The sequence below is a fragment of the Oxyura jamaicensis genome, chromosome 4 (genome assembly GCF_011077185.1).
Source record: "Oxyura jamaicensis isolate SHBP4307 breed ruddy duck chromosome 4, BPBGC_Ojam_1.0, whole genome shotgun sequence".
In the NCBI taxonomy this organism is placed as follows: Eukaryota; Metazoa; Chordata; class Aves; order Anseriformes; family Anatidae; genus Oxyura; species Oxyura jamaicensis.
This window is the reverse complement of record NC_048896.1, coordinates 27,821,177-27,833,670: the sequence shown is the minus strand read 5'-3', so window position 1 is coordinate 27,833,670 and position 12,494 is coordinate 27,821,177. Positions and strand designations below refer to the sequence as shown.

Below are 12,494 nucleotides of genomic sequence, written 5' to 3'. Positions count from 1 at the left end.
CTTGGTATTGTATTATGTGATGGAAAACTTTTAGGAAATACTGGAAAAGAAAGAGCCACAAGTGATGATGGGATTTCACTCCTTGAATTTTTATATACTTTTTGCTGCAACTTTTTTAGGATGTTAGTTTTGTGAAGGTTAGAGAATATATTACTTAATATTTTTTAATATATATATATATTTCCAGTTTGGACAAGAAAATAATCTAAAACATATTGCACTAAGGGCTCTCTACTTGAAGAAAAGCACCCACCAGAAATCTCACTGCAATACACAAAAGTAAAAGTGAACTACAAGGTAAGAGAGGAGTCACAAGCACAGGTTTTGAGCAAACTAAGGTAGCCACATCAGTAAGGTTTATTTTTTTTATTTAAATTAGCATGCAGAATTATCAATCTTAATAAACCAGAGACCCATATTAAGTGCCAAGAATTAATGAACAGATGATTTAGGAAAGACCAGGTAGCAGACCTCATAGGTGGTAAAGGTGTGGATGGAAATTCTGGTACAGATGGTATCTCCAAAGCCTGAGTAGCTACAGAGTTTTTACTCAGATTAGTAGAAATATCCTGGGCTCCTGCTCCATTATGCAGATCTGCAGGTACGCTTTACAGGTATTTATAACACAAAGGGAAAAGTAAAAGAATCACATGATTTATGGCAGGTTATTTCAGTACTGACCAAGAGTAGGACAAATATTTTCCAGTGGCTGTGGATTAGCTAAACTATCGATCTGGAAAAATCCAGACACATCTCAGAATAGTGAGTTGGCTTTACGTTTTAAGGCCAAAAAACAAACCTGTGGCTCAAAATTAGAGTGTTAGAAGTGAACATCAACATACTGTGCAGTTAGAACTAATCAGTTCCTAAAACACGCAAATAAGCTTTACATAAAGGCTAGATTTTGCCTTTCTAAACTTTAAGTATCTTGCTTAAGAGTTGCAATCTACACATTTCACTGAGGGCTCTCTATTCCAATTTCCTGTGCTGAAAAGAAGTAGCAAAACAGAAAAAAATATATCCACATAAATATCCCTAGCAGGCTGCAATTTAGGAATAAATATATATTATTTTTTTATATAAAAACCTACGTGGCATTTGTCTTGGACAATGCCTGAAAAGTTGTAGTATTATTAAATTGGGATATTGTCTGTAGATTACTGATGGAAGACAAATTTCTATTCCATTGTTTGTTATATTCTCTGTTCTAGGTGATCACTTACATTTAGGTTAATTCATTTAAATCAAAAAAAAGGATCTTTCAGGTATTTTTTCAAAGATCAGACGCATACTGAGCATCAGACATGAGCTAAGGCATGTTATCCACATCCAAATGGAAAAGCAGTCCATTGTTTTGGAAACAGTAATGAAGTCCAAAACTTAATGTCAACAAGTGTTGTGCAATGGAGATACTGGGTGAAGAGATGACAACTTTATAGCAGAGAGTGAAATCCGTTTTACACATTCATATAACTTTTTGGGGAACTACTGGTTTGTTACTATGAATTTATATTAGGTTGCCTTTCTCAAACTATTCTCATACCCACCGTTGACAGACTCCATGACTGTCTATATTTACTTTTAATTAAAACAGAGACTTCTATGCTTTGGATTATTTAGAGAGGCTTTTTCTTCCATTTCTCACCAAAGCAACTCACCCTTCAAAGGGATAAAACTACTAAGAAAGATAAACACAGTGGTAAGTTAAACAGCAACATGAAGTTATTCTCATTACCTCTCATTCAGGAACATCTCCAAAATATAAAATACTTGAAGGTTAATCCATTCTAACCATACAGAGAAAACATCACGGAAAATCTAAGTGATAATCTTTCACAGTTTTCATCGTATTGATATTCTGTGAAACTCCTGACTTTCCTTCCACTCATAAGAAATTCTTTAAACTCAGTAGAACAATTTTCACAGTTTTACATTCTTACTTTAATACATAGTATTCTTTCAAATGATTATATTGTTGTATATGTGCTCTTCAGAAATGCTTGGTTTTAATACACAGTACTCAGACAACTGAGTTACTTGGCGGAGAAAAATCAAGTTGATTGGCACTTTCATCAAAACAGCCTTCAGTGAAATTATTGAAGTAAGTACTTTCAACATCTGTCCCTAAGGAGTTAAACCAAAAGTTGTGTAAGATGTGAGAAGACTTTTTCTGTCATTAGTAAAAATTTAATTTTACTTTATGATGTGCATCATTAAGCACCCACATCAGTGACTTGTTAGTGTGAAATAATTTGGCTATTACCTGAGCTCTCCATTTTCTGTTTGATTTTCCCTAAAGATAAAATGACAAATACAGTAAGCTACTGTACTGTATATCAGTATAAACAATCTGAAAAGGAAACGCAAGCTTAAAATGCTTTCATCAAAGGTCTCAATCTATTTCAGTTCTCACAGGTTGTGAAGTAAAATTTAAAAAAGGCAAAAAACACTACCCTACTATTTCTGCAGAAGGGTTTACAATGAACATCAAGTCTATTCACAGGACCAGTTTCATCAGAACAACATGTAGATTTGCTGCACAAGCTACAAGCCAATTGCAATGGTAATTACACATTACCAGTTGCATTAGGTAATTACAAACGATTGGGCTTTTATGTGTGTTTCACAGTTCACCTTTGAGGTTTGACACTTCTGTGATTCAAAAAACATTGCAAAAGTTGGCAGTGAACTTCACTTAACTAAATTCTTGTTTCTGCAGTCCCCCAAAATGTCAAACATTTTATTGACTTCTGTGAATCTTGTGACAATTCTCAAAACACAAAAAAGACACTTTTTTAGCACGATCAGAAACTGTTACTTTGATATTGTTGTACAGTTCAGACTATTTCTACTATGCAGAAGGGATGTAATTGTTCCTCTTACTACAACCTGTGAAGGTGTAATGAAATTAAAGCTCCTTGCATGAGAAGACTACTCGAGGAGCCCGAGAGACTCAAAAGAAAAGAGACATCACTAAGTTAAAAGCAACTTTTATTAAAATACTCTTCAAGCTTCAGAAAGCATAAATTAATGAATGTGTAGCTACTATAATACATTATTTTACAGGAGAACGATAGAGCCAGGAAGCTTTTATAAACACAAGAAATCCTAAGAGATTCACTCTGAAATAAATAAATACTACTGTCTTATCTTGCTCCTGTTAGAGGCTATGTGTTGAAGCTCTTACAGGTACACGGCAACATTCTGTTTATTTCTTTCTAATTTTTTCCATGACATAAACAAGTTACTACTTAAAGCAGCAGAATCTTTGTACTAAGCTTGTACTGGGATTGGCAACTGGCATTTTTTTATTTTACTTTTTTTTTTTTTTCTTCATTTGATTAAAAGCAGCTTGTCATCTTGCTCTACTTTGTAAAACATTTACAACCACTCTAAAATCGATCTGCTGAAAGTGTAGTGAAATCCAAGACAATTATCCTGGTAAGTACCATAGTCCGAAGTAGATGCAGACAGCCCTCTTCATCCTCTTCCCCACCCCCGAATCAAAGAAATACCATTTCTTATTCTCTTGTTCACTGTTATCTGCTTTCTAACAACCTACAGTAACTCAAACTTAGCAATGCAAAAGACTCCTTTAAGGCAAAAAACAGCAACAGCCATCTCTTCTCCCTCTCTGGGAGATTCAACCACCCAAGTTGTTCTGCATTAAATACGTATTTTTTTTTTGTCAACTAGTGATTAGCACAAAAACATTTTCATCTCATTTTTTATACATCAGTAGGAAAGTGTTAGAAAAGTATAGAAAAGGCTAGAATTTCTCTCGCAGTAAGGCTAGTGAAATACGTTTTTCTTTTTTTTCTGTTTTTTTTTTTTTTTTTCTTTTTTTCTTTTTTGCAAAGCAGATGGAAAAGAAGAAAGGAAGTGTTTGTATTTTGCTTTTGAAACTTGGGTAAAATCACTGGACATTAAGAACACGTGCTGAGACTTCATGGTGCCAGTCACGTAATTTTGTGTATTTGGGGCTAAAGACGTGGATGGGAACCTTTTCCCTGTGGAAAGAAGTGACAGAAGAAAAATAAGAAAGAAAGAAAGAAAGAAAGGTTTGTCTTACGCAGTTTCACAAGTGAGCATGCAATCTCCATGCACTACTGATATCCGTACATCTCCTTCCTGTCTTTCAAACTGTTGGATCCAGAGTTAGGCAAAGTCTAACACTGTCTAAAAGTCTAAAGGAAGACTCCCAACAACTGCACAAGCTGTTAGATTTAGCCACTAGTTGGTCCCCATTTTGAACAACGCTTCATCCCAAAGCAAGGAGACAGCTGACCCTCGTTCACAGTCTAAAATGGTAATATTTTCCAGCTACATCTTGAAATCTGATCCACACTCGCAAGTCAAAAATGCCTGGTTAGATTTAGCAAAATAAAACATGTTGACAAGCTGACCTCGAACAGAAAAGCGAAACAGTCCAAGTTTATGGAAAAGCTCAAACTCCTGCGCAAACATTAATACCAGACTGCACAAACAGAGATTTAAAAGGCCGGTCTAGGCAGAAGGAGATCTTGATTTTTACATGCCGAAGTAAAAGGCAATAAAAGAAGCAACATTTTAAAAACACCCAGACCTCACACAAATGCAAAAGTAACACACTATCAGTTATGAATTAAGACATGCAAAGTATTAAAGTAATAATGTAAAACATCAACTCACTTAGTCTTCTTTGCAGCTTCATGTTCTGGTTCTTTCACTGCAAGAAAACAGAAAATCTTGAATTTCTATGGCACTAACAGCGCCACCAAACACCAAGGTTCTCCCCTGTGCCAAAGCATTCACCCCAGTAGGAAATTACAACAAGAATCGTTAGGACTCCTCAATTCTAAATATGCCCTAAGGGAAATGAGATATGTCTGTAAACTTCAAGAGCCCCTTTGCCAGCACAATTGCAATTGCTGGTCTCTGTCCTGTCCCTTGGCCCACTGTCCGTGTTGGCATCAAGAAAGGCGTGAGAAGGGGGAAGAGGAGTGGAAGTTTGGAGGCATTTCTTTTGGACAAACATCCAGAGAGTTTAGATCAGGTGACAATCCAAGTGTTTGTTTGATGATGGGCTATGACCTGCCACCGTGCTGGAGGACTGCAGACAGGATAATGTAAAATTTCAGCCCTGCTGTAAGTTTGGCAAACATACTTGCCATCAAGGTCTTGTAGTAATTGCCAACATGACTGATTTATCAATACTGGATTGGAAGACAGATACGTTATTTGACATTCAGGTCTCATATTCTGCCCTTAAAACAGATTAATTAAGAGAATCCGAAGATAGATAATGATGCATTACTAGACAACACAGGACCACAAAGCAATCTGTTAACTGTCCAAATTCAGAATATTTTTCACACATGTACATTAATCCTCACTGGGGAGATGTTATCATCAGTCTCTAGTGCAATTCTGCCAGAACTGATAGTTGATTTAATCAAATCTGCCCCCAGGGAGGGAGTCCGTTTTCTTCACTGCCTTAATTTTAGTATTAGGAAAATAATAACTTATTTTAGTATTAGCTGTAAAAAACAGAAGAATGAAATAATCACCTCAGCTGCCCCAGTCTGAACATGACAGACCTCCAATGTCCTGATGGCACTTTTGACAACTTTTACAGTGTTATAGATCACAGACAATAAATCACAACTGGGAGCATAATATGAAATTAAAGTTTCATCATAAAACTATATGACTGGGAAAGACTACCTCTGCATTTTCAGTTCCAGTCCATAGGACATGTAGTTGTAACATACCATAAACAGAGAATGGAAATAAACTGAGGAGCTATGGATTTGTGCTTCTGGTTGGTTAAAATCGCTGCAGATTGTACACCTTGGTATGACCATCAAAGATTGTCTACATGCCTGAAAAAGCCTTATTTTTTCTTTGCACTTTCTGAGGCATTAAATTTGAACAGAAGTGTTGCCATTTTGGTGATGCTGGAGGGGAAAGAAATAAATACATATCTGCCAACTTCTTTAGGAGAAGAAAGGGTATTTTTAAGGTTCATTTAGAACGTATTAAAATCCAAATCAAACAGGAATAATGTCCAGTAATGTATATGTCCTGTGGTATTTAGCAATTGCAGGAGTTTTATAAAAATATTTTCCTACTATGTCTTCTGAAACTGTTTTGTTTTCCTCTAAAAGCTCACCAAAATTCTCCCTACTGGATTTATTATCCATGAGGTGAAATGTAATAAACGTGATTGAATTGGTTTATTATTTCTCCTGCCCAATAGCTTTTAGAAACACCTATCTGCCCAAGGCCATCACTTTTATTTCTTTAACATCAAACTACTCACTGTGATCAGTGCCGGTGATTTGGGCAAGGATGCGGAAGGAGCGTGACTGGGTGGTGCCTGTCCTGGGATGCCAGTCTTCAGTGTCTTCAATCAGTCGCTTCTTGCTGGCATCGCTGTGAGTAGGGGTGTGGTAAAACTCCGTATAGGTATCCACAATGTGCTTTCGCGGGGGGCTGCATCAAAGAGAGAAGAGAATAGTGAGCTAAAAACTTCACAAATCATCTAGTTTAGGGTAACTACAAATACATTATCAGAAATGTGGCTTTTCACAGTGATTAAAGGCAGCTTCTGAGTTTGGATACAGCAGTGTGCTCTACAAGCACATCTGAATGCAGGCTCAGTTCTCTGAACCAAATAGTTTTATAATTACTCTAATCCAACTAAAATATTTTTCTTTGTTTCACTACTGGAACATTTGAAACAGTAAAAATCAGTATTTTAAAGACATTTACATATTTAAACATTTACCGTTTGGGTGGGATTTTCCTTGGAGATGACAGAATAAGACAGCAAGAGAAAGTTTTCCCAGTGTAAACAGGAAAAAGAGAAAAAGAAAACAAGAAAGTAAGAAGTTTGAAACAAAAGTACAGCTAATTATTCTACTGAATTAATTTTGTGGGAAAGGACACTGAAGCCCAATGAACAGTGATATTCTCATTCTGCTACCAAAACCTCAGCACAGAACTCCCAGTCTTTAATTTGAATTTAACTTACGGTGAGTACCTTACAGGAATAAGAGGGGAATTTATTTGTTTTGATGAAACAGTGTAGTCAATTGGGATCTGGTTAAGTGCCTTGGACAAATTCTCCCCTTCGTTCACAGGAGGCAAAGCACTAGGTATGTGCAAGGTCACCCAGTACATGTGAAGTTTTTTGCAATTGGTACGACCTGGGATGGAGCTGTGTATTTTGAAAATGTAGCTAGCGATGCTCTAGAGCGTAACATGAAGCTATTGATGCTCAATACCCTCTCTGAAAGTCAAACAAGTAGGGCGTTGATTTCATCTGGAGTTTTTCTCCTCTATAACCTACATGCTGTTATCAGTCCCTGGACTAGCAGACCTATGAAAACACAGGATTTTGAAGTTTTACTTTAAGTAAATGATCTAAAGAACAAGTAAAGGCACTGATCGGTTAAGGGAAAGAACTCAAGATTCCTACTAATTTATTCCTAAATTCTGTATTAGTTATCTCAAAGCATTTATCCTTCAGGCCCTCTGTATGTACATTTATTTTTACATAGTCTGCAGGAGATAACTTGTACAAAACTAGCTCCTAGGAAAAGATAATTCTACTAAAAAGAAAACTTTTAAAAGTCAACTTCAATTTTGTCACTACTTCCTGCTTTTTTAATGCCCAAAGTGTTTCTAGTAAAGAAAGGTGGAAAATATGAATGAGAATGTTGTACATTATTGTCAACAAGAAAGAATTAGGCCCGTTCAATGGAATGCATTAATAAATACTTAAGCTTAAAAGAGTACTCAACACTTGAATGATATGAAAGCTATCATTCAAAATTAAACCAAAGATTGAATTTACTGACACACAATATTAGTGAAGTAAATGTACTTATCCAGGTTACTAAAGGAGGGAGGGGGATAGAAACAACAGTCGTATTTTCAGGACAGAGTAAAAGAAATCCAAAGAAAATGAAGTAAAGCAACAACATAGTTAATAGCGAGAATAAAATCTGAAAATTGAAGCAGTCATTAAAGATGTAGAGTTACATGGAAATGTAATTATTTACATGCAGATGACTGCATTCTAGCAACTACCACAGTGAAATAAGTAGTCTTTCACATCTGATGATAGCGGTATCAAACAAAATATCCTGCTGATTTCTCTCCCCTCGCTTTCTTGTTGCGGATCCCACCGCTTCTTTTAACGACTTGATGGTAATGAGTCACTAAGGCACGAGGTGGTGCCAGAGACAAAGGAATATTCAATGAGACAGGCTCAGTCTTGATTCACTCTTGAGGCAAGAGCAGAAATGACAAGCCAATAAAATCTCATAAAATCTCAAAATGCAGATCACATAAATCACAATATACAGATGTTGCTATTATTTTTGTTGTACAAATTCAACATCTGGCCCTTCATTCCATACTCCTCAAGACATTTTTCCTCTTATACTGTATTTCACCATTTACTAGTTGTATTGCCAACACCCATTAGCCATAGGTGCAGCAAAAATTTTTCAATACACACAAACGCCACACAAATGTTTTGTGGAATGATAATAAAAAAATGCTGCGAAGTTTAATACGGTGAAAAGCAAAATCACATCATCTCCAATGCAGACAAAACCATTTGCTACACTAAGAAGTTACTAAAAAAGCTGAAGCTGTTTTGCAAAATTTAAATATAAAACTCTGTAAGAGCTTTATATAACATAGTTTTGTTTGCAAAACAATAATACATGCTGGTTATTCCAACAAGAAAAACGACCATAATTCAACTCCAGTGTTGTTGATACTAACTTCGTCACTGTTGTTATCTGCAAGGGAAAAAAGGTTTTCATTCATTAATACATTTTTTGCTTCTTGAAATATTTATTATAGGATCTTCCAATCCAAGCTCTGGCAAAGCCATATATACAGAGTCAAACTTTAAACCATCAAGAGAACCTATAATGGAAAAACAGTCCAGCTGAGCTAAAATTTTGAGTGAAGTCTGTGGGCATCTTACCTGTTTTAAGCAGCAAGCACTTTCTCAGGTGAGAGTTGTCAAGAAGGTCTTGATAAAAATATACTTGTATACAGCCTAGTGAGGACAAATTGCTCTCCTTTTATGCCAGGAGTAAACAAGGGAAACAAAACTTCCTTCCCCATCATGAAGTAAAGGCAAATAGTTTATATCCTGAATGGGATTAGGGGGAAGTTAGGAGGAAGGAAGGAAGAAACCAAAAATTCTGAGTATGGCAGGGTGCTGTGTCTGGAGAATTGTATTTGATCAGCAGAGCTAACTATAAACAAGTTGCAAATATACAAGTTGTCCCTTTTTTGTGTTTGTTTGTTTTTGAAAAAAGGAATACAAAACAGAAGCAAACTGGATTTATTTTTTTTAGATTGATCAATTCTGAACTTCAACTTTCTTGATATTTCAAAAGTATCTTCAATTCCACTTAAAATGGGGGAGATGGTTTTATTTATCAAACTACATCATCTACAATGATGCTTAAACAAGTAAAACTAAGCAAGTTGGGTAGCTGCAGATTAACATAATCTCTTTAAGGTTTCTTTGTTCACTTGCTTTTGTATTCTACTTTAGGATTACAAGACTAGTATTTAAGTCATACTTAATTCCAGCTAAAACTCTGCTGTAAGAAAGATAGCAAAATAAAGTTTTGTTGATTTGCAGTTGATGTTTTGTTGTTCTTGCTGTTTGTTTGTTTTTCCCCAGATCCAAATGCTTTTAAGATTTCCCAAACCAGACCTGCATGGCTGGCAGCAAGACGGGGATTTCCTAACCTACCAGCGATGATACTCCCCAGTCACCATCATTCATTCACTAAACATAAGGCAGGGCAGGTACCAATGTGCACCCAGTGACCCTATCTTGATCATTAAGTACTTACTTTATGCCTCCAGCACTTCCTTCCAGGAGGCTTAGTTTTGTTGCTATTGTTCATTTTTTTCCCTACTAATTACTGCTTTTGAATACTCCTTATGTGTTACTTGGTAAAGCAGCATTCCTAGAAAGAGAGTTTGGCAATGTGTGATCAAGAAGCAAGTCTTTGGGATCTCCTGCTTTAATCCCGCCTCTATTCAGTATGAATTCCTGCCATCATCTGTTTAAGACTAGCCTTAAAGTCACCATGACAATGGTGTCATCGTATAAAATGCATACAGGCAGATTTATATGAATGTGTGTATAGAAAATATTCGTACTGCAATATAAGGGGAATAGGTCCATAAAGAAGTATTTCTCCCCATGAGAAGACCACCTGAAACTGTGATTTATTTTTTTAGTTGATGTGGATGTGTACCTTTCTGTAGGTTTCTTCATATACTTAGGCTCAGAGGAAATCAGATGAGATGGGCACTGGGCCTACTCCTCCTGCCACTTTCCGTTGAAGAATGGGAAATACTAGCCACTGCCTTCAGGTTTTAAGTTTTTGAGACTGAAAATAAGCCAAGAAAACCCAAAAAGCCAGAAGATGGTCAATACTGATCAATATCAAAGGTCGCCGATCCTTCTTGACAGGCCACTCTCCACTTCCGAGTGCCTGCTGCTTTCAGCCTCCATGTTGGGACCCAACAGACACAGTGAGACACAGGTGTCCAAATGAATGCTGGGCTTGTTGCAAGGTCCGAAACACATCGTGATACAACCCATCTTGGTGTGGTCTGTTGTAATTCAGGTGTGACACCATAAACTAGTATATAGTTTCAGTATTAAATCCTCACAGACTCAGCCCTTCAAAACACCCCTTTTCCAAGACAAGCTATTCCTCAGAGATTTGCTTCTGGCAATTGGACGGCACACCCGAGATGTGTTTTACTCAGCCCTTGAACAAGCCCAGCTTTTTTCCTGTGAGGAAAATACCCTCACAGCAAAAAAAAAATCCCACCTACCCATTTTGCTGTTTACTGTCACCCTGGTTCTCTCTGAATCCTCGTCGCGGCCCCTCCGCCACCTCCTGGGCACCGTCGCCGACATGGCCGCCCGGGGCGGCATTGTGCATGGCGGGCTGCCGTGGGACATTAACGGCAGGTTTAGCAGTGCTCGGCGCGGGTGGCCACCCGTCAGCGTTAGGCTTGGCGTTAACATGCAGTCCTGGTGCAGCAAACGGGGCCGGGGCGGGGGGCACGGCCGCCGCCTGGGCTGGGGTGAAGGCGGAGGATGGTGATGGGATGGAGGTGACTTTTGAGGAGGTCACAGCTCCGAAGGGCCTCGGGGTCTTATTGTAAGCCACGCTGGCTGTGGCAGTGAATTTGGGTGCAGCAGCAGAGGCAATGGGCACAGGCTTAACTACTTCTTTAGGTTCTTCCTATGTGAGATAAAAAAAAATACACACACAAAAACACACCAACCACATGCACATTCCTCAGAACGTATTTTCAGTGCTGTTGAGAGAGGCAACCCGCCTAGTGTGAAGTAAGAGGAATGAACATCACAGAAGCAAGCTTTAGCAAGAGTGTTGTCAACAAACACATGGAAAAAAAATGAGCCATGCATTTAGGAAAGGGAACGACCCATGCATGCACAGTCAGTCAAAATGAAATCCCAAGGTGCTAACTCCTCACATCACATGCAGAACAGACACCCCACAAATCAAATTCAAGACAAACTGAAGAACCACACCATTGCAAAACACACTGGATAATTCATGTGGAAAAAATCAGTGTTTTTTCAAATCCACATTCCACCTCTCAAACCCAATTCAAGATATGCACGTTCCCAATATGCAAAATGCATGTGCATGCATACGCACACACACTGTACATTGATTTGTTGATAGGGGCCTCAAGGGAGGAACGAGGGGCCCTTCAGCTCATTTATTAGAGGCCAGTGCTTTGGGCCCAAGCTGGCTTTTCAACTCCACTTGACTACAAGGACAAAAGCTTCCCTGGCCATACTACAGGCTGGCTCCTATCCCTGATTCAGACACTGGGAACCAGGTGCCACTTGAGTGGCTGAGTCACAACTTTGTAACTCAAGGTCGACATGGGTTATAGTTTCCAGATGGGAGAAGTGCAAGACTGATACCATCTGACATACTACAGCCACATGGGAAGACAAAAGCATGGCTATCCTGGGGTCAGAGATGCAAGGGAGCAGCCATTTGTTCATTTTTCTCTCATTCTCTTTAGAGCAACTGCAGATGGGGAAGAAAACAAACAAACAAAAACCAATCCTTTCACACCCTCCAACCTATTCCAGAATATTTTATCAGCTTTTCTTAAACATAATCTCCCCAGAATATTTTTACATACAGGAGGAAGCATCAGCTCTAAGTGGTTCACAGAGACAACTGCCATCCAGTGAATGTTCAGTTTTGTAGTTTGTCAAGTTTGGTGAGATGCCTTAGAGGGGCAGGAAGCCCCCTAGCTCATTTTAGCATCTGAGAATGTTTATTTCTATCCCATCTGTCCAATGAAGTCTCCATATACACTCATCAAATGAAAAATCTCAAAAAAACATGAATTCAGTGGGTTGTTCTGTTATTTTTTTTAATTTGTTTTTG

The 12,494-nt window shown here is 37.9% G+C and overlaps 1 protein-coding gene across 11 annotated transcripts in view; it reads right to left on the bottom strand.

Moving 5' to 3' along the window:
- The window catches only part of PDLIM5 (PDZ and LIM domain 5), a 129,003-nt gene that overhangs the window by 45,084 nt on the left and 71,425 nt on the right, over positions 1 to 12,494 (bottom strand). For 5 of the 11 annotated variants that reach the window (XM_035324169.1, XM_035324168.1, XM_035324170.1 and 2 more), the window contains exons 5-8: positions 10,882 to 11,297; positions 6,773 to 6,790; positions 6,305 to 6,477; positions 4,672 to 4,708 (exon numbers count right to left, since the gene is read on the bottom strand). In XM_035324169.1, coding sequence (XP_035180060.1) covers positions 4,672 to 4,708; positions 6,305 to 6,477; positions 6,773 to 6,790; positions 10,882 to 11,297 — 644 coding nt within the window. Of the gene's footprint in view, positions 1 to 2,974; positions 4,011 to 4,671; positions 4,709 to 6,304; positions 6,478 to 6,772; positions 6,791 to 8,784; positions 8,802 to 10,881; positions 11,298 to 12,494 lie in introns of those variants that run through there. The other 6 variants (XM_035324178.1, XM_035324179.1, XM_035324177.1 and 3 more) reach the window with 6 other exon arrangements.